Genomic DNA, 21771 nt, shown 5'->3' on the forward strand with positions numbered 1-21771 from the left:
ATCATAGTGGGACCTTCGGGTCAAATCATATTGGCATATTCCCAGACAGACAACAAGCTTGATCCGTCATAGAATAACAAAATTAAATAGAGAGGCATATGCATATGGATATGAAATTATTTATGATATTATTGCTTCTAATTATATGTGTTGGCTAAAGAATATGTTTGATACTCCCTCCGTCCGCGAATAGGAGTCCCGTTTTTCTATTTTAGTCCGTCCGCAAATAGAAGTTACGGTTCACTTTTACCATAAATGGTAATAGGGTTCCACCTTCCACTAACTCATTCAACTCACATTTCATTTAAAACTAATATAAACAAGTGGGACCCATATTCCACTAACTTTTTTCCACCCACTTTTCTTAGCAAATCATAAAACTCGTGCCACCAAGAAATGAGACTCCTAATGGCGGACGGAGGGAGTATTTAATATGATTAAATATTTGGATTAGATGGTGGAATATGATATGGAAAGACATATGATTGGTGCAAATGATATACATTTATAGGTTTGTGTTAAAATGACAACACCTCTTAAAGCGACATTGTGACACCATGTATCCAGCAATATTATAAACGCTACACAACAATAGTATAAACGCTACACAACAATCTATAGATTATTGTTTAGCGTATTGGATATTGCTGGCCGAGAAAAAATTGTTGTAAATTGTTGTCTAGTGTATTGGATATTGTTGTCCAGTGTATTGGATATTGCTGGCCGAGAAAATTTACCCTTGAACATTTTTTATGATTGCCACTTGGCAGCTGATTATTTGTCCACCTGTACAAATGATTCGCTAGGAATGGTGGTATTGTGTTACTTTAAGAGGTGTTGTCATTTTAACGCACCCCTACATTTATATACTATATTGGAATTATTTGATAGAGTATAGTATGGATATATAGTTGATATGTTTTACACATGGTGTTGAAAGTACATAAATCATATGATTAAATAGGTACTGTGACAGTCTTGCTCTGGATCTGAAATCATAATGGACATATTGAGACCTTCGGGTCAATCACGGTGGGACCTACAGGTCAAATCATATTGGGATCTACGAGTCAAATCATAGTGGGACCTTCGGTTCAAATCACAATGGGACCTTCGGGTCAAATCATAGTGGGACCTTCGGGTCAAATCATATTGGCATATTGAAAATCTGGGGCAGATAACAGGCTTGATCCGTCATAGAATAACAAAATTGAATAGAGAGACATATGCATATGGATATAAAATTATTTATGATATTATTGCTTCCAATTGTATGTGTTGACTAAAGAATATGCTTGATATTTAATTAGATTAAATATTTGGATTAGATGGTGGAATATGATATGGAGATATGATTGGTGCAAAGGATATATTTATATATTGTATTAGAATTATTTGATAGAGTATAATATGGATATATAGTTGATATGTTTTACACATAGTGTTGAAAGTATATGAATCATATGATTAAAGAGGATTTGTGATGGTCTTACCCTGAATTTAAAATCATAATGGACATATTAGGACCTTCGGGTCAATCATATTGGGACCTTCGGGTCAATCACAGTGGGACCTACGAGTCAAATCATATTAGGACCTACGGGTCAAATCATAATGGAACCTCCGGTTCAAATCATATTGGCATATTGAAAATCCAGGTCAGATAATATGCTTGATCCGTCATAGAATAACAAAATTAAATAGAGAGGCATATGCATATGGATATGAAATTATTTAAGATATTATTTCTTCTAATTATATGTGTTGGCTAAAGAATATGTTTCATATTTAATTAGATTAAATATTTGGATTAGATGGTGAAATATGATGTGAAGATGTGATTGGTGCAAATGATATATTTATAAACTGTATTGAAATTATTTGATTGAGTATAATATGGATATAGTTGATATGTTTTACGCATGGTATTGATAATACATGAATAACATGATTAAAGGGGATCTGTGATGGTCTTGCCCTGAATCTGAAATCATAATGGACATATTGGGACCTTCGGGTCAATCATACTCGGACCTTCAAGTCAATCACTATGGGACCTATGAGTCAAATCATATTGGAACCTACGGGTCAAATCATAGTGGGACCTTCGGGTCAAATCATATTGACATATCGAAAATCTTAGATAATATGCTTGATCCATCATAGAATAACAAAATTAAACAGAGAGACATATGCATATGGATATGAAATTATTTATGATGTTATTGCTTCTAATTATATATATTTCATATTTAATTGGATTAGATGGTGAAATATGATATGAAGATATGATTAGTGCAAAGGATATATTTATATACTGTATTGGAATTATTTCATAGAGTATAATATGGATATATAGTTGATATGTTTTACACATGGTATTGAAAGTACATGAATCATATGATTAAAGAGGATATGTGACGGTCTTGCCCTGGATCTGAATTCATAATGGACATATTGGGAACTTTGGGTCAATCATATTGGGAGCTTTGTGTCAATCACTGTGGGACCTACGGGTCAAATCATATTGGGACCTTCGGGTCAAATCATATTGGCATATTGAAAATCCCAGGCAGATAACAGGCTTAATTCGTCATAGAATAATAAAATTGAACATAGAGGCATACGCATATGGATATGAAATTATTTATGATATTATTGCTTCTAATTATATGTGTTGGCTAAAGAATATGTTTGATATTTGGAAGGTGAAATCAAAAGTGAAGTATATATATATTAAGTTGTGGCTCATATAACACACCACTATTTTCCAGAATTGGATATCAATAATGGTTTGGTTAGTGTGAGTTATGCAAACTCCACGTATTATCAGGGTCGGCGGCTGACGCATTTTGGAAATCTTCTCCTCCTCATTGTTGTACGTGTAAATGAATGTATAATGTATAGAGTGGCAAGGGGACCCCACCATTCATAATGTTTTGAAATATGTACATGAAAAATGTTGATTTTTGAACTTATCTTATTCGGGAGGGTTTCGCATTTAATGAGTGGACTAATTATTTAAAATCTTGGTTTTGATTTTTTTTTATATATGTTAGGGAGATTGGGGTGTGACAGCCTGCTCGATAGCAAGAGCACCGTCGTGCCGAAGAGCACCCCCTACGTGGCGCCTCCTGATTGGCTCGTTTTTGTTTTGTAATATTTTTTTAAAATTCATAAAAAATCAAAAATAATTCGGAAAAAAATATATATACATATTTTCAGATTCCCAAAAATATAGTCGTTTTTTACCAATTTTTTCAACTTTTTTGATTTTTTTTTTTAAAAAAAATTATTCCAAAATCATCTATAAATACCAACATTCACCATCCATTCTTTACATCAAATTATCTCTCATTCATACTTCAATTTTTTTATTATTATGAATTTAATTATGTAATTTTTAATTTATAGAATTTTAATTATATAATTATTAATTTTGTAGTAATTTGTAATAGTATTTTGGGTATTTTTAATGCATTTTAATATTGTGGAATTTTTTTTTTGTAATTAAAGTATTTAAATTGAATAATAGAATGATGGGACTCTTAAGCATGCTTTTGGGGAAGAGTAGAGAGTAAAAAATGAATGAATGTGGGTCTGGGCCCACATCCATACTCTTGCGAAAGAGCATAGATATGGATGCTCTAAAAATATAACCAAAATACGAATTTGGTCTAAAATATTCACTTTTTAAAAAACGAGTCCATAACAAATAAAAATGTAGTCGAAGTAGTCCTTTTTAAGACGGTTCCATCAAAAAACTAACGGTCAGCGCTAATTGCACAGTGGCATGACCGTTAGTTTTTGATGGAACCGTAAAATAAGGACCACTCCGACAAGAATTTCATTTGTTATGGATTTGTTTTTCAAAAAGTGAATGTTTTGGATAAAATTTGTGTTTTGGTCATATGTTTAGGATCAAAATTGATCTTTACTTTAATAAAGATACACTGTTTTCTCTCTTCACTCAACACACAAAATATCATCTCCTAAACTCTCGTGTTATGTGCTATTATCCAAGTGTGTCATCTATTATGAGAGAGAAAGAGTATAATTTAATTAAATCTAAAACGTGAAGTTTTTATTAAACTTTGAAAATTGTATTAATTATAATTTTGAATTTACACGTCATTGAAAGATGAAAAACCATAATTGAAATCATAATCATAATTATAAATTTTTTTGATTAAACATGCATTTCTAACTGTTTTTTTTTTTTATAAAAACACTGTGTGGTATACTTATATAACAAGTCAATTTATCCAATTAAAAGGGAAGAAAACTCTCAATAACATGGAAATAATGAAACAAGCCAAAATATATTTGGAATTGGATGGAATGAGAATTAAACCACGGCACATGTAAGAATTGTGAAGCGCGCAGAAATGGAATTTAGAACGAAAATACGTACTCTTCCACAAAGAAATGTAAGAAAGAGAAATATAATAAAAGAACAAAAAAATACTCCTCATTTAATATTCTTTCTGACTAACCAAGTGACCCGTCATTTAATAACGGTAGAGTATTGACCAAAGCGATTAGCGTGTGTTCGCCATAATTAATGTTTAATACTCCATATCATCTGAATTAATTGCCTTGATTTTACTAATTCTGTACAATTCTCATTAATTATATCATCTCACTAAATTTTTTCTGCTCATAGTTATCACAGTATATAAAATTAGGTTTATATACTACTAACCTTTTATCAAATTTTTCTTAATAAAATCAAACAATTTTTTTAAACATGCATCGATCAAATATGAGATAATTAATGAGAGCGATTATTTAAGCTAAAGAAACAATGGTCATTGATGTATTTTTCCACCCCAAAAACCACGCCTTAATTAATGGTGTAGAATTGACTCAAAGGAAGGTTTCGCCTCAAATTCAATTAGCCGTCGACAGGTCACTCCTAACCATCTAAATCAACCCCCCTAGAGAGTAGATAGAGACCAAGTCATTCACTTCCAACTTATACCAAACTTTTGTGAAAGTTGGTTTTTGTAGCTTTCACACATTTACACTTATATGACTTAATAATACTAGTACTATTCACTTACTATTCACGTTATCATAATAAATTCCATGCATCGATCACTCCCTATAAATATATTCCATTTCCTGCAACCAAATATCCCCACACCAATACTTGTCTTTAAATTCACCAAATTTAAAGGCATAAAATGGCATCACAAAATGCATCTACTTTTGCTCTTCTCCTCACTCTAGCTCTCGTCTTCCAAGCTGCTTTCGGTTAGTAATCAATACTATAATATAAACACTCTTTTCTTTTCTTTTTTTATTTTATTTTCTCCGCACATTGTTTTAATTTGTATATATATATATATGTAGTGTGATTATAAACAATGTAGATATTAATAAACACTAGTTACGTAGGAAATATTATCGAGTGCGAGAATTTGGAGAAGGATTCGTGCGCGTACGCAGTGTCGTCGACGGGGAAGCGGTGCGTGCTGGAGAAGCACGTGCAGAGGGGCGGCGCGGAGACGTACGCGTGCACGGCGTCCGAGATCTATGCGGACAAACTGAAGAATTTTATCGAGAGCGACGAATGCATCCAAGCGTGCGGCCTCGACCGAAGCGCGCTCGGCATCTCGTCCGACTCTCTCCTCGAGCCGCGCTTCGCCAATCAGCTCTGCTCCAACCGCTGCTACGCCAACTGCCCCAACATTGTCGATCTTTACTTCAATCTCGCCGCAGGAGAAGGCAAGTATTTTTCATCTCCTTTAAAAACGTGTCCCAACTGAAATTAAGGGATGCAAACTAAAGCAACTAATAAAAACAAAAGACAATTGTGTACAATTGTGTCCTCAATGCAGGGGACAATTTTTTTTTTTTTTTTTTAGTTATCGTATTTTAAAATTTTCCAACGCAAATAGTATTATTAGTATGTTGAAGTGCTAGTCTATGACCTGAACTTAGCGATTATTTAATAATGGCAGGAGTGTATCTGCCGAAATTTTGTGAAGCGCGAGGAGCGAACGCGAGGCGACAAATGGCGGAAATAAGAAGCTCGGGATATGCGACTCCGGCAGCTGAAGGACCCTCTAACAACTACGTTAGCTTTTTCGGCGAACCAGCACAGGCTCCTACTGCTTAAATAATTGGGATAAATTTCTTCCCAAATGTTATACGAGATAGGAAGAGAAATAAGGATATACCATGCCATATTTGTAATACTTAATTATACTATACTACACATGTTATATTGAATTATTATACTAGTGTAGTGTGTGTTTTATTTCGTCTATTGTATTTGAATTACATACTATCAAATCTATATCATACATGAATAAAATATCACCTTTACAGCTTTTTCAGTTCAATATGTTGGAAAATTTAGTTTTGTCAAATTAAATCATACGGATGTGGGTGGTTAGGTGATTCATTGACGGTGTACTTTGACAATAATTATAGCACAAGTAAGAAAATATGTCCTTCAATTAATCATTTTCACTTTAGTGGAATGAACGAGATCAGAACTTATTGATTAGTCGCAGCATTTATAAATTAGATCGCATCGCTGGGGTTTAATTTGGAGTGCAGGAAAAAAACATGTATTTATGGTTACAATAAATTTCTCTTCCACTTCAGACGACAAATACTGTACAAATTTAATGTACTCCGTATTAGAATAAATTATTGTTTAAAACTGAACAAGTTATGCCTACATAATGTGGATTGTGCATCTACATTGTTATAGTACTTGCAATTTTCAACATACTGTTTTACACGTCAACATCAGGAATTTTATTTAATTATGTACTATTCCATCCGCCCATTATTTAAAAAACCCTTTCGACTCCTTATGAATTTTAAGAAATTGTTTGACTTTGTAATGAAAAGTAAATAGAGAGAGTAAGTGGAGTGTGGGACTCTATTTTAATACTCCTTTTGTCCCACCACAAGTGATCAATTTTCTTTTTTTTTTTAATCTAAAAACAAACCTCAATCATCTCTTACTTTATTCTTTCTTATTTTTTCATCTCTGATACTTTACTCTCCACTCTAACTCAATATATATAATAGTCTTAATTCCCGGGTCCAAAAGAAATCCATCCCTTCTAATGGGATGGAAGGAATATTAGTTTTGTAATGGACTGTGAATACAAAAAATTAGTGAAATATGAGATCTGCATATAAAAAATGGAATAAAATAAAAAGTTACTCCCTCCGTCCCACAATGATTGTCCTATTTTTCCATTTCCGTCCGTCCCACAAAGTTTGTCGCATTTTACTTTTACCATGTTTCGTAGTGGACCTCATATTCCACTAACTCATTCATACTCACATTTTATTATAAAACTAATACTTTAAAAGTTAGACTCACATCACACTAACTTTTTCAACTCACTTTTCATTACATTTTTTAAAATTCGTGTCGAATCAAAGTAGGACTATCTTTATGGGACGGAGGAGTATTAAACAGGGGACCCTGGATAGAAAAAAGTACATTTTGTATCATTCGGCCCAAAATAAAGACCAATAATTTTATGTTGATGAAAAATATATGTTGATAGAGTATCCATCAAATAATATTTCTGCAATTTAACATTATTTAATGAAAAAGCGTCTAAGTGTGGCCCAACCCAAAGTGATGCTCGAGAATATTATGTTGAACTAATTTAGCTGCAATGAAAATGCGTCAAGAGTGATGTGCCAAAGCCCAACCCAATAAACTACTTTCAAAGTCATGGTTGCCATGTTTATTGGGATAGCATTTTTGGGTATCACAAAACAAAAAATTCATTTTTTTATAAGATGACACGAATATAAGTATCTTCTTATTTACACTGATATCAACGGCTATAATTTTAATTTAATTCAAACATTATTGAAATTACAATATAATACATCGAATATATATTTGGATTAAAAAATAAATTAACTTGAAAGTACAAACATATACTCCTAGTAATTAATTATTTACTAATTATATAGTATTCCATAAATGTCGATTAGAATAAAAGTCAGCTACTCAGCATATTATATGATGAGATTTGTGGCGTGTATTAATTGAATTTGTTGCGAAGAATAATGGCCTCTAAATTGTAGACTTAACACAAAATTTAACTCTTTTCTCCCCATAGATATTACTAGTATTGATATAGATGAGCCATTTGAAAAATCAAACGCCGACACGACATACTATTTTTAAAGGCTGCAATTATACTAAATGATTAAACGGATTCCTCGTGGATATTCCAGACTTTCACAGCAAATTTTTCAATTAAAAAAATAAATAGATTAAATCTTCGATTTTGATTGTGAAAGAGCCAATATTTTACCCTTAGGCAATGCCAAGCGTCGGATTTTTATATTTTGCCTTTTGAGTTTTATTGCCTTTTCTTATCCCGGACACTGACTCATCTAAAAACTAGTGCTATTTGTTAAATAAATTTCGCCATGCAGTTCTTCACTATCATCCAAGCAACTAATTTTTTAATAAATGATCTGGAACTTGGGTTTTGTCACAGTTTTTTACTCCAGGTTGAAATTAAAAGATTAAATCAATAAAAATAATGTGTTTGTTAATTGTTACTCTTAATGTGAAATAAAATTTAATTAGTTTATAGTTGAATTATTCTTGGAGTTGATGATTTCGAATTTTAGTTAATTCAAAATTATTGTAATGAATTCGGTAATTATATAAACTGAGTGGCTGTAGACTCTAAACCCAAAACTTATAAATTTATATCAAGATGAAGTTTCGTAGAGATTAGATCTATAGGTTGGTTGGTACTAGTTGTCATTATTACACATGCTATGTTAATAAATGAAGTTCTAATATAAGTTATTAAGTACTTATTTCATAGACACATGGCTGAAAGATATGTTCTTCATATTGTTACTTTTTCAAGTGTGTTTGGCCAGTTGGAGAATGGCTATCCCCACCATTTGTGTTTGGTGATCACATAAACAGGTGATCCACCATATTTTTACTATGTTTTTATTTTACAAAGATAATTTAAATATCTTAACCAAAATCAATCTTAAATTTTGTGAACTGATCTTATTTCAAAAATCCACAAACCACTGAACATGATTATTGACAACCAGTAGATAAATATTAAGGTAGTGTTCGGTTTCCTAGATAAAATATTATCAAGATATAATCTAGGATTGAGTTATGAAATTATTTTAGTCATAGGGGGTTAGTTATGACTAATTATATCATGATTATTCATTTAAGATTGAGTTGTGGCCTTGTGAGATTAAATCTCATGAACCACACACACTACTAATTTAATCTCGGGATATAATCTTGCAAATCGAACACCTTAAATAGTCTAAAATATTCTAAACCAGTAGATTACAATATTAATTAGTCTAAAATAGACTATTATTGATTTATTAAGACATACGGTTAAACAAATAACAAGGACAGTTTGGCCGAGTGGTCTAAGGCGCCAGATTTAGGCTCTGGTCCGAAAGGGCGTGGGTTCAAATCCCACAGCTGTCAACATCTAGTTGTATTTTTCATTTTTTTTAACATGGAATATAGTCAACACTAGTTGTATTTTTCATTTTTTTGACATTATAATTAGTGTTACCTTGAATTCTTATATGCTTTGATTTTTCTTAATGGTCAATTGATATTAACGCGTTTAAGTATATTATGTTGATATGCTTGTGTGTATTTACATATTCATTGTCATTTTATTGATATTTTTAGTTTCATTCATCTCTTTAAAATTAATTTTTGAAGGAGCTTAAGTTTTAATACATAATTGTAAAATAAAAGAGAAATATAAAAGAAATAGTGATTTGAAATATTGTTAGTGTAGACTATCTCATCCTATTTAAAAAGAAAAAAAATTCTTAAATAAAAAAGTGTATAATTTTAAGGGACAAACTGAAAATAGTTCTATGTTCTTAGGAGACGAAGGGGTAATATTATTGACATTGTTTTATGGTGCATGGTTATACTAAATAAAATATTAATAAAAATGACTATTTTCTGCTGATAATTTGACACGATTATATGCATGTGTTTATTGCTGGTGTGATTGTATAGATATTACACATTAATAGATTTTATTGATATACAAATAAAATTTACTTTATTATTTAATCGGAATATATATTTAATGTCGCATTCTACGATTATCTACGTACAATAAGATATTTAAATAAGACTTATTTTGTTGATATATTTTTGATAAAGACAAAAGGAATCCAAATAAATAATGGATGCATTAGAGTATAAAATGGAGAAAATAGAGAAGAGAAATCTGATACTAGTATAAAGTGAGATGAGAGATTCAAAATACGGGCAAAAAAAGAGTGAAATTGGTTAAAAAATCTGTAAATAGTATTCCCTCCGTCACGCCATAAGCTATCCACTTCTTTTGGCACAAGCTGTAAAAATTAATATATTTAAAAAATTAAAGTATGAGAGAGGAAAAAATAGAGAAGTAAAAAAAATAGATTAACAAATAAATTAAGAGAGAGAACTTTTTGCTTAAAATGAAAATATGACTCACTTATGATAGGAAATCTCAAAAAAAAGTATGGAGGGAATATAAAAGAGTATCCCGAACGGTAAGAGACCTCCATTATATATATATTTATGAGGTATCTGAAATATACAAATTTCATTGTAAAAAACTTTTTTATAATTTATTAGATATAATTAGGAAAAAAACATAAGTAACCAATTCATATTTATACCCTTTCTTAAGAAGATTAGGAGTAATAGTTTATCAAATACTCCATTTGTCCACAAATCCATTTTTTCATTTTGGGACATCCACAAATAGGAGTCTCGGATCTTATTACTATGAATGACAAAGAGGTCTCACACTCCACTAACTCATACCACTCACATATCTTTAAAACTAATATATACAAATGAGACTCATATTTTATTAATTTTCTTTTACCCACTTTACTTAATATATTTCTGAAAATTCATGCTGAAAAAAAATGAGACTCTTACTTAAAGATGAAGACGGAGATGGAGTATCTCTTTTAGTAACTTAAACTCTCAATCTAACAGTTTAATGAAAGAAAATGAAAAGAGAAAACTAAAAATCGAGAAAGAAACAAAATCCACTTTGATGACATAACTAAACGTGGGTCTTACAACGTATTTTCTGGTCAATGTTGGATCCTAAGTCTTTACACATAATGATTTTTCTTATTTTACTTATAAGAGAGTCATATTGCAGCTACGAATCAGCTTGTTGACAGTAACATAGGATAAGTACTGATATCTCAAGTTGTTACCGTTTAGTTCCATGCATTTTTTTCTATTGAAGTTAAGTACTACTACAAATTAATTGCTTTAATCATTGAACCGTTTTTTTTTCGAACAAGCCGAGATGTTTACCCTCATGCATATCTCCACTGCTCGATTGGAGAAATGAAATGAAACTTCTAATAAAAATCCAACAAAAATAAAAGAATAGTAAACAATAGGATCGGCACCCAAATGAAGAGCTCAAGAAGTTTAAGTCCCTAAAAAATTTTCAACTTTGTTTTAAATGATATTGTTATGCAAAATTATTAATAATTTAAAATTACTTAAAAAATATGTAGTGCTTTGGAATAAAATTTAAGAATCATAATGGATCCTAATATCCCCTGTATCCAAACTAAAGAGGGAATAACAAACAAAATAAAACCCATCTTTCTCGTCAGATGCAACTAAATCGTGTCTTATTTCGCGTGAGATATCCCAAAATCCAAAAATAACTGAATTAGAGCATCTCCAACAGTATTGCAAAACTTAAAATGCAGTAGGAAAATCTCTCCAACAGTACTGCAAAATCAATCCCATTATTGGTTTTTAAAGAAAAAATACCTATCTTTAGGTTTGCACTAAAAGTATACCAAAAACACTTTTCATAGTTTGAGTTATTGCATTCAAGTCCAAATCAACTCATATTTATCAAAATAGAAGAAGTGAAGGATAGAAGAAGAGAAGAAAGAGAAATTAAAATACAGAGAAAAAAAAACTTACAGAGCATAAAGTGGCGTGGAGAAGATGAAACTGTGAATTAACCTAATCTAATCTTATTAATATTTGATTTAGTTATTAAATAGTGGATTGGCCCATTTTAATATTATACTATTATTCAATATATCGGAAAAAAAATAATCTATTGTTAATCTAACTGTACATATATAACAAAAATAGTTAACATTAGTAATTAAAATAATGCATAATAATCTATTGTTAATTTATTAATGAATACTAGATTTTATATTTAGTTATATTAATTAATAAATTTTATATTATATTATTTAATTAATTTAAAATATTGACAAAAGTCCCATGAGATTAGTGTGTAATTTAGATAAAATATATATGTATGATTGAAAAGTATAAAAAGTTAGTGGGTGAAGAATATTTTGTTGGATTTAAGTTTAGTGTAAATGATTGGAACAAAATCAATATTTAGTGTGAGATTTATACTAAAATAGGTTTGAGTTTAGTGGAATGGTTGGAGATGGTTTTAGTATTTAAAAATATTGCAACAGATATGAAAATAAAAAAGAAATACGGTGTAATTAAGATTTAATGATGAAATAATTAGACGTGGCACATAATTTGGTAATACCTTCCCTAGTTCCACCTTCAGCTTCAGCTCCACGCCAAATACGACCAAAATCGGAGCCGCCATCCCTTCTTCACTCTTCTCTATATATCAATCACCATACACAAATTCATTATTCATTCATCATCCTTATCGCTCTATTCTTTCATTTCCCTTTCTACAATCACCAATGCCTATCTCCACCCTCACCGCCTTGCTCACCCACGTCGCCGCTCAATTCCCTTCCCGCCGCGCCCTCAGCGTCTCCGCCAACTTCGATCTCACCCATGCACGCCTCAATCAACTCATCGATCACGCCGCCGCTCACCTCCTCGCCGCCGGCGTCAATCCCGGCGATGTCGTCGCCCTCACCTTCCCCAACACCGTCGAGGTACAATTCTATCAATTCCTCAATTTGATTCATTTTACTTTTATTGAAAAGTTGTTCTGTCTCGGTTGCAGTATGTGATAATGTTTCTGGCCGTAATCCGCGCCCGAGCCACGGCGGCGCCGCTCAACTCCGCCTACACATTCGACGAGTTCGATTTCTACTTATCGGACTCAGAATCGAAGCTTTTAATCACGTCAGAGGAAGGAAACGAGCAGGCGCAGGCCGCCGCTGCGAAGCTCAATATTCCTCATCTCTCCGCCGCGCTGCCGCACGGCGAATCGGAAATCATCCTATCCCCGAATCAATCCGACGTGGACGCCGAATCGGTCGCTGAACTCACCAACGACCCCTCCGACGTGGCTCTGTTCCTCCACACGTCCGGCACCACCAGCCGACCCAAAGGCGTGCCGCTGACTCAGCACAACCTCTTCTCCTCCGTCCAAAACATCAAATCGGTCTACAAATTAACCGAATCCGACTCCACCGTCATCGTCCTGCCCCTGTTCCACGTCCACGGCCTGCTAGCCGGCTTACTCAGCTCGCTCGGCGCCGGCGCCGCAGTGGCTCTCCCCGCCGCGGGGAGGTTCTCGGCGTCGACCTTCTGGACGGATATGAAGGCATACAACGCGACGTGGTACACCGCCGTGCCGACGATCCACCAGATCGTGCTCGACCGCCACCTCAGCAAGCCGGAGCCGGCCTACCCGAAGCTCCGGTTCATCCGGAGCTGCAGCGCGTCGCTGGCGCCGGCGATACTGGCTCGGCTAGAGGAGGCGTTCGGGGCGCCGGTGCTTGAGGCGTATGCGATGACGGAAGCGACGCATCTGATGACGTCGAATCCGCTGCCCGAGGACGGGCCCCACAAGGCGGGGTCGGTGGGGAAGCCCGTGGGGCAGGAGATGGCTATTTTGGACCAGAATGGCGTTGTGCAAGCCCCTAATGGGAATGGGGAGGTTTGCATAAGGGGGCCTAATGTCACCAAGGGTTACAAGAACAATGCTGAGGCCAATAAATCGGCTTTTTTGTTTGGATGGTTTCACACCGGGGATTTGGGATACTTGGATTCAGATGGATATCTCCATCTTGTTGGAAGAATCAAGGAAATGATCAACCGTGGAGGTACTAATCTTTTACGATTCTCATACTAATCATTGATTGTTTTTGAGTTGGGTCCATACTGTGATTTTGTTTCCTAGTTAGCTTGTGGAATGAGCGGTCCCAAAAATGTCTATCCTTTTTTGTCTTGTTAAGGAGTATTTGATGGGCTTGCGGTTGTTGAGATGAGAGCAGCAGCCTTGGTTAAATATTGTCGTATTCATAGAGTATGGTTTCTTGGGAGTGTGAATTTTTGTTTGATGATTGGTTTATGCAGGGGAAAAGATTTCACCGATTGAAGTAGACGCAGTGCTATTGTCCCATCCTGAAATTGCTCAAGGTGTTGCGTTTGGTGTGCCAGATGACAAATATGGTGAAGAGGTAAGGAGTCATTTTACTCGCATCTGTGGTTGTTTCTGTGGTCATATCAAATAAGTAGTACTATTAATCTGTCACGAGATTATTGGAACTTAAATTTGTGAACGCACACTTGTAAAATGTCTAAATCAATGACTGCTTTTTCTAATGTCATATGATGTAACAAACCCACTTGTAAAGAGATTATTACACACCTTGTCTTATGCCACTTGTTATATTTAACCAACTTCTATAGTATTTTATATTTTCAAGCCGAAAAACATCTTTTTCACCGTTTGCATGAAGTCATATGTCACACTTTTGCAAGTGTAACCAATCAATTTTTCTCCACCAATTTACTAATATTTGCGCTTTTTAGGTGTTGTGTGAAGCTCCAAACTTTAGCCTTTGATCATGTTTAAGGTCATTTGATGTATCTTTATTGCTTAGTGTTGAGTTGTTTGGTGGTGTTCAGATAAACTGTGCAGTTATTCCAAGGGAGGGGTCGAAGCTAGATGAGGAAGAGGTGATCAAGTTCTGCAAGAAAAATTTGGCAGCATTCAAGGTTCCTAAGAAGGTTTTCATCACTGATTCTCTCCCTAAAACTGCGTCTGGGAAAATCCAGAGGAGGATTGTTTCTGAGCACTTCCTTGCACAGATATCTACTGCTAAGGTCCCCAAATTTGGAGCCTAAGCAGTTCATTCAAAATCATGGTGTTGCAGGATTCTTACGCACCACAAGAAGAATATGAATGTTTTATTCAACTTCCAGTGATATGCAAATTTTATGTCACTGTTGAGTAGTACTATATCATATGAAGTTATGTACTACTAGTATTCTTTAGTTTGCTCAATTATGAAATATGGCATATAAGTAGCAGTTTTGGATCTCCTACCAAACTCATCTTGAAAATTCGTTAAGGTCACTAGCTAAGCAGAGGATATTATAAAACAACCATTTAGCAGCAAACACCAAACATAGTAGGAAAAATTATATTGCTAGCTAGATAGTACTACTTAATAAACTTATAGACTTTGATATGTGCAAAAATTGATGGCGTAAACATGTATGATATGAGAACTATTCCATCAACAATTTCTTTTATTCTAAGAATAAAGTAGCGGCTATGACATGGGGTAACAAGGTCACCCTTATTTATATTACGTCTATATATGATTCAATAGAAAACCTAGCTAGCATGCACATTATTACAAATGAAATAACAAGACAAAGTGCAATGGCATGTTAGTAGGCACGCGACTTTATTATGTCGAAACTCATCTCGCTGGCGTCTGTTGCTTGGAGTTCATACTGAATCCCGTCCAGTTCTCTCTTGAACCGATCTTTTGAGCTAGCGTACACCATCTTCATCCTCACAACCGCAGTTTCGGGCGACCTAAGCGAATCGCAATAAAATTAGTAAAATGGTTTTGATTTGTAGTGGTGGTACTATCTAGGGCTAGGTGCAGGTACCATGCAATGAAGAAGATCTTGCTCTTCTGGCAATTCTCATTGGTTGTGAAGTCAAAATCGAAAACAGCATAGCGACACTCATCGGAGGGGAGGGAGGACATGAAGACGTCGTAGGAGTCATCAGGGCCGCCCAACTTGTCGACCACCACTTGATAATCTAGGATCTTGAATGTGATGAACCGATAGTTCCTCTTCGCCTTCAGCTCCAAGAATTTCAGCTTGCACTCGTCATCGATTGCCATTCCAGATGCCGAATTCGCCTATTCATTCATTATCTTTTTATCAAACTAAAACACATACGTACACACAAACCATTTTTATTAAAACAAAACACACCAATATATTTTGAATAATATCACAACGTTCATCATCAAGATCTATCAAATCTCCACTTCTCTAGCTAGATAATATTACCATTTCAAAACAAATGGCAAGTTTGATACATTTCAATTATTTGATAGATCCAAAAAGAGAAACAAGAAATATTATAGGTTGTGTCATGAATAATAGGATGAAAAGGAAAATAAGGCATGCAGAATGTAATGAAAGAGAAGTACCATTTTGTCTTCCGATCTGCAAAAAACCAAACAAAAGTGAAAAAAGAAAAGAAGGAGATCAGAAAAATGGGAAATTGGTGTGTTTTTATAAGAGAGAGAAAATTAAGTGGCGAAGAAGACGAATTGAATGGCCAAGGATTGTCTCCTAAACATAGACATGCCCTTTCTTTTCCTATCTCAAAACACTCCTATTATCACTCTACCAGATTTGCTCTTTTTATATTTACAATATACTCATTAAGAATCACACGTACTCCACATGTTATTTCTTATAAATTGTTGAGCTTAATGCATTATGTCACCTTATATTTTGCATGCATCTATGTAAGACTAGCAAATTTAGTCTCTGTTTATAAAAGATGGATATTTCTAAATTTTGGTAATTTTTAAATGTAATTTATTTAACATTAAAAAAATTGAACCAATGAGATAGTGACAAATGGCACCACAGCAGAGGATCCCCATCTGAGAGACCATAGGTCACATTCGACCATGGAAAGAGAGACCAAATAGTATTAGGTCTCTTTTTTTGTAATTTATGGATAAGATGGAAAGAGAAATTTTGTCATGAATAAACATGGTCTTAGATCATAAAATGTACTACTAGCTTCTGTCAACAAAGTAATGAAATAAATACTATGAATAAGGTAGATAATAGAGAAACTTGACAAAACAAAATTGTACTGTATGCTCTAATAATCTTCTGGTGTGAAGTAGACTAACGTATGAAGTGGGGTTATAATTCAAAAATGTTAGACAATTCATCCACACTTTTATCAAAATTTATCAGCCAACAAAATTAACAACTTTGGTTCCCTGCTTTTTCTTTATCTTCACATCTTCGTCTTTCCCAGTGAGTGGAACCACAGGAACAAAGTCATCTTCAAGGTCATCGCCCGACAACTTGGTTATACGGTTAGGCCTTACATAAGCTTCATTTGTATACATACAAAGGGTATTTCTTGATTAGTGAAAGAGGCCAAACACATTTCACATGATTAGCCACACCAGTAAAACATCATATACAAACTCGTTATCGACATTATCATGAAGTATATGTGTTCAGGAATTATTGAATTGAAGGGATACTATTCTTGCAAAGAATTGAAAGCGTGATCTTCAGAAGTACAATTAATTCTTTTCAGTTTGAAATATGTATAATTAGACTCGGAGCAAAAGGAACAAAGACATAGACACCACTTACATGATTGACCAGCCGTACCAGCTTCATTGTGGATACTGATGCGTTTAGTGGGACAATCTCTTGCCAAATGTGTCACACCTCCACAAATTTTACAGCTCCCACCCTGCAATTTTCAGACAACATATCATATGACGGTTTTTCAGGCAGCTACAGACAAGCCAAGCATGTGTATACTGTGTGTGTGTGTATGTTTTATATTTACAATAACCTTCTTCCTCAAGCATAATGGGGGGTTTTATCATGTTAAACAATATAAAAATGCAACTAAACTGAGAACAAATGAATCAAGCGGAAAAGAGAACTGCAACTACAAAACTCAATTTCTGTGTTTATCTACGAGGAGTTAGTACACAAATATTTACTATCCAGCCACGTTGACTTATATTTTACTACTATTGGTTATTAGATGTATTATTATTTATTTAGTTGTTATTAACACAAGATGTTTTGTTATTACTACTCCCTCCGTCCCGCATTACTTGCACTATATTCCTTTTTGGGCGTCCCAAGATACTTGCACTCTTTCTATTTTAGGTAAAAATTAGTGTTAGTTAATCATGCCCTTATTACACTTAAAATGTTAAATTAATCACCCACCAACCCATCCACCCCTCATTTGGAAAAAAACACGTCCCTCTCTCTTCAAACTCATTCTCTCTCTAACCTAAATTCTTCCGCCTCCAGCTTCACTAAACTCTTCCACGCATCTCTCTCTAAAAACACTATTTATTCCACCTCCAATTTCTCCATTAGATCTACCATGGCTAACAAGAGAATTTAGATGGAGGGTGGATTAATCCACGTAGCTCACAAACCCCAACCTCTTTCCCGTCGGCGACAAAATGGTGGGTGGTGGTAAACCCACAATTTTAAACTTTTTGATCTACCGCCATTTAGATTTGGGAGCTCACTTTTGATTTAAATTTGAATATACATGGAGTACTTTTACATTTTGTTGTTTACATTATACACGGAAATTTGTTTATTTACTGTTCAAACTTTATTAACTAAAATAATTTTGAATATATAAAAAATACTGATACAGAAAATTGGATAAAAAATAAAATTAATAATATAACTAAAATATCCAATCACTTTATCTACTTTATTACTCATTCTACTTAAAACACTAACCACTCATTCCTTAATCTCCGTGCGCAAAAGGAAATGTGCAACTAACCCGGGACGGAGGGAGTACTATTTTACTACTATTGCTTCATTGTTCTATATTTATCTTCATTATTTATCGTGCCTATCGCACCCTATGTTTCATATTCCAAGATATAATAAGCAAATGCATACGATGCTTCTGCTTATTACTCTGTATCAAATTGTGTAATGCAAAGTTGACAAGAAATAAACTAGTTTATTAACTAACCCAATCAATATATGCAGTTCTAACATAATGCATCATTCATTGCATTAGATTTAAAATGAACTCAAATTCAGTTTGTAATTTTACCTTTGGATAAATTCCACGGGTATTCTTTGGACAATCTTTACTCAAGTGCCCAGTTTCGTTACATATAAAACAATTGGCATATTTTGTTCCTCCTGCAACAGCAAAACAGACAGCTCAAAATATGTCCCAAAGGCCGAGCACAAGAGTCAACGCGTTTCAGAATCTGTGAAATTCTTATTAATATATTATGCTACAGAATCCATAATTACACAAGTAGAAAGCAGCAGAACGCATTGAGACAAGAAGGTTCACAGGGGAAATACTCAAAGGTTACATGATTTATGCAAACATATAAATCAAATTAGAAACAAAGAAAGTCATTTGAAGTTTGAATACTTAGATGTATCTCATGTATGGCAAAACTAAAAATTGCCAAAACCACATCCTGCTTCACATTATTCTAACACAGTCCTACAACATGGCTAGGCTTCTAATAAAATTCATGGGAAACCTCTACATTCTCCAGAATGAACATGGAAATACCAGAGCTTCCAATTTGACCGTCACTTGTAGGAAGATAGAAAGTAAAACAATGGCAAAAACTAATGCATGTAAACAAAATGGGTACAATACTGAAATGCAAAAGCATTGCCGCCTTGAATTTGATAATATCACCATTGGTATTATTCACACAGAATAAGAATGGATGAATAGAACAAATCATGCTCCTTGAATTAGTTTGATGATCAAAGTCTAAAGTAAATCAGATGAGAGTAATATTGTGAGACAACCTAGGTTTTCTCTACAAAAACGCCGGTTTCATTTTGAGGAGTAAAGTCAAACTCATGTAGACACGCTCCCTTACCAGAAAGCTAGCACTTTTTGTATCTCATCGTTAATTACTTACAAGAAGTGTAACTTACCTTTTCAGGAGCAGATTCAATTTAGGTGAAAGAAAAATTAAACAAAGGGATCAAGGGGATTATGATTTACTATGATTTATGATCAGAGAAAGAGAGATCACCTAACCTAACTAATGCACACATTGAGCAGTTTTACATGGTAATGAAACTAGTTATTGCTTCTGCGCAATCAAATACGTCATCGAATAATGAGAAAAAAAGGGTTAACAATGGCAGTAGAGACTGAAATTATTAGCTCATTCAATCAAAGCAAAAGAAGACAATTAAACATGTGTTTTTAGATTATCAAATATTAATGGAGACCCATTGACACAATGCCTCAATGCCTTACCTTATCAACAGATTATTTTAAAATTTTAACCATAGCGAAAAAATGCTATGGACGGAATGATGATGCATAATGGAACATGCATCTTACAAAATTGTACTCCATATATAGTTTAAAAAGCATACCATCTTGAAGAGGTTGGGTGCAGTGAGCCAGAGAATGCCCCATTTCTCCACAATTGTAACACAATTTCCTATCTGTAGACTCTTCATTCTGGTTAGGGCAGTTCTTAAGACTGTGGCCGCGTTGCCGACATGACAAACAGATCTGCATACATGATCCAAGAAGATAAGCAAAATCAACACTATCTCATGCTTTCTCAACCAAACAGAAAACACAAATTTCAATACTTCATCTAAAATGGAGTCAAAATTCAATCAAGGCACAACCACAACTGACTTTCCAAACTTGTAACTTGTATGCAAGCATACAGAAAAATCAGTAAAACCTTCTCTCACATACACAAAACAAAACTGAATTGAAGTGCCACATTTTATTCTCTTCACAACAAAGGCTAGAACTCATTTACAACAATAATATTAATAAAAAGGAACATAAAAATCGAATAAAGAGCATTGCACAAACAAAAGGCTCGTCCATTAAATTTAATCCCACTTTGCAATAAAAAGGCAGCAATAAGAGTACGAAACAGCAGAAAATAAAATATCTGAATTGGTATAAAAATTGGACCTTGTTCCTTTCCCACTCAGATTTCTTGGGACAATTCTTGGCAATGTGGTCGGGCGCTTTGCATATGTAGCAGCTCTCACCGGGCTTCATACCGGCGACTCTGAGCGGGTGCTTCTTTCCGGATGACTTCCTGAGTTGGTTTGGATTAGTGGAGTCAGAAGTTTTGCGCTTGAAAGTGCTCTTCTTCTTTTTCTTTTTGTTTGGGTCCGGTGGCGGCGGCGGCGGGAAAAGCTCCGGGTGAGCTTCTTTGTACCGTTTTCTCGCTACTTTTTGCCTTTTACTCACCATCGCTCTCTCTCAAGATTTCGTAGAGAGGAGGCAAATGCTACTAAGATTTTAGGGAAGCCCTGCAACTGCAAGGGTTTTAGGAAGAAGGATTATCTGACGCTTTTCTATTTTTCGTTTTATTTAATCATAAAAATATTACTGATGCACTTAGTTGAAAATTATCATGTCTGCCCCGGCCCGCGGTTATATTCTGCTGTACTGCGTTTCTTTTTTCGGCCCAATATGATATTGCACTTAATTACATCTACACCATTTAATCCCCATTTTAAACAATTTGATTGGTCGAGATCATACTTAGATCTGCATCGATTCATCATCAATTCATTTGAGATTGAACTCAATTTCATATTCATCAATTTATTCTCGATTAGATAAAACACAAATCAATTCAATTCATATTGGCGTCAATACTTCCACTTCTATTGATCTCACTACTTCATCTTGATTAATTGATTTTCCACCACATCTTGATTCATCTCAGTACAATCCG

General features: G+C 34.2%; 4 protein-coding genes and 1 non-coding gene across 7 annotated transcripts; 3 read left to right on the plus strand and 2 right to left on the minus strand.

Annotated features, from left to right (window-relative positions):
* Positions 1–5110: 5110 nt before the first annotated feature.
* On the plus strand, positions 5111–6353 carry LOC125187796 (uncharacterized). The gene is made up of 3 exons (XM_048084433.2): positions 5111–5259; positions 5404–5733; positions 5970–6353. The coding sequence occupies exons 1-3, from the start codon at positions 5190–5192 to the stop codon at positions 6125–6127; spliced, it is 558 nt and encodes a 185-aa protein (XP_047940390.1). The 5' UTR covers positions 5111–5189; the 3' UTR covers positions 6128–6353.
* Positions 6354–9410: 3057 nt separating this feature from the next.
* On the plus strand, positions 9411–9490 carry TRNAL-UAG (transfer RNA leucine (anticodon UAG)). Its single transcript has one exon. It is a non-coding gene; the product is annotated as a tRNA-Leu (tRNA).
* A 3188-nt stretch (positions 9491–12678) lies between these two features.
* LOC125186398 (putative CoA ligase CCL9) lies at positions 12679–15305 on the plus strand. The gene is made up of 4 exons (XM_048082753.2): positions 12679–12963; positions 13035–14082; positions 14336–14439; positions 14891–15305. Exons 1-4 carry the CDS (start codon positions 12763–12765, stop codon positions 15107–15109), a joined length of 1572 nt encoding a protein of 523 aa, XP_047938710.1. The 5' UTR covers positions 12679–12762; the 3' UTR covers positions 15110–15305.
* A 194-nt stretch (positions 15306–15499) lies between these two features.
* Positions 15500–17752, minus strand: LOC125186399 (actin-depolymerizing factor 7-like). Its single transcript, XM_048082755.2, has 4 exons — positions 17651–17752; positions 16447–16462; positions 15890–16149; positions 15500–15812 (listed from the first exon to the last, which is right to left on the minus strand). The coding sequence occupies exons 2-4, from the start codon at positions 16447–16449 to the stop codon at positions 15662–15664; spliced, it is 414 nt and encodes a 137-aa protein (XP_047938712.1). The 5' UTR covers positions 16450–16462; positions 17651–17752; the 3' UTR covers positions 15500–15661.
* LOC148926668 (VASCULAR-RELATED NAC-DOMAIN 6) lies at positions 16011–21387 on the minus strand. 3 transcript variants are annotated; one of them, XM_089058260.1, is made up of 6 exons: positions 20994–21383; positions 20429–20570; positions 19113–19204; positions 17651–17753; positions 16447–16462; positions 16011–16149 (listed from the first exon to the last, which is right to left on the minus strand). In XM_089058260.1, the coding sequence occupies exons 1-6, from the start codon at positions 21279–21281 to the stop codon at positions 16104–16106; spliced, it is 687 nt and encodes a 228-aa protein (XP_088914386.1). In that variant the 5' UTR covers positions 21282–21383; the 3' UTR covers positions 16011–16103. The 3 variants fall into 3 exon arrangements, with proteins under 3 accessions (XP_088914386.1, XP_088914385.1, XP_047938713.2); XM_089058259.1 differs by lacking the exon at positions 16011–16149 and having other exon boundaries at positions 16192–16462; positions 20994–21387; XM_048082756.2 differs by lacking the exons at positions 16011–16149; positions 16447–16462 and adding an exon at positions 17072–17378 and having other exon boundaries at positions 20994–21380.
* Positions 21388–21771: the final 384 nt, after the last annotated feature.

The sequence above is a fragment of the Salvia hispanica genome, chromosome 5, assembly GCF_029641045.1.
Source record: "Salvia hispanica isolate PSC_SH4W2 chromosome 5, Shi_PSC_v1, whole genome shotgun sequence".
NCBI classification, from domain to species: Eukaryota; Viridiplantae; Streptophyta; class Magnoliopsida; order Lamiales; family Lamiaceae; genus Salvia; species Salvia hispanica.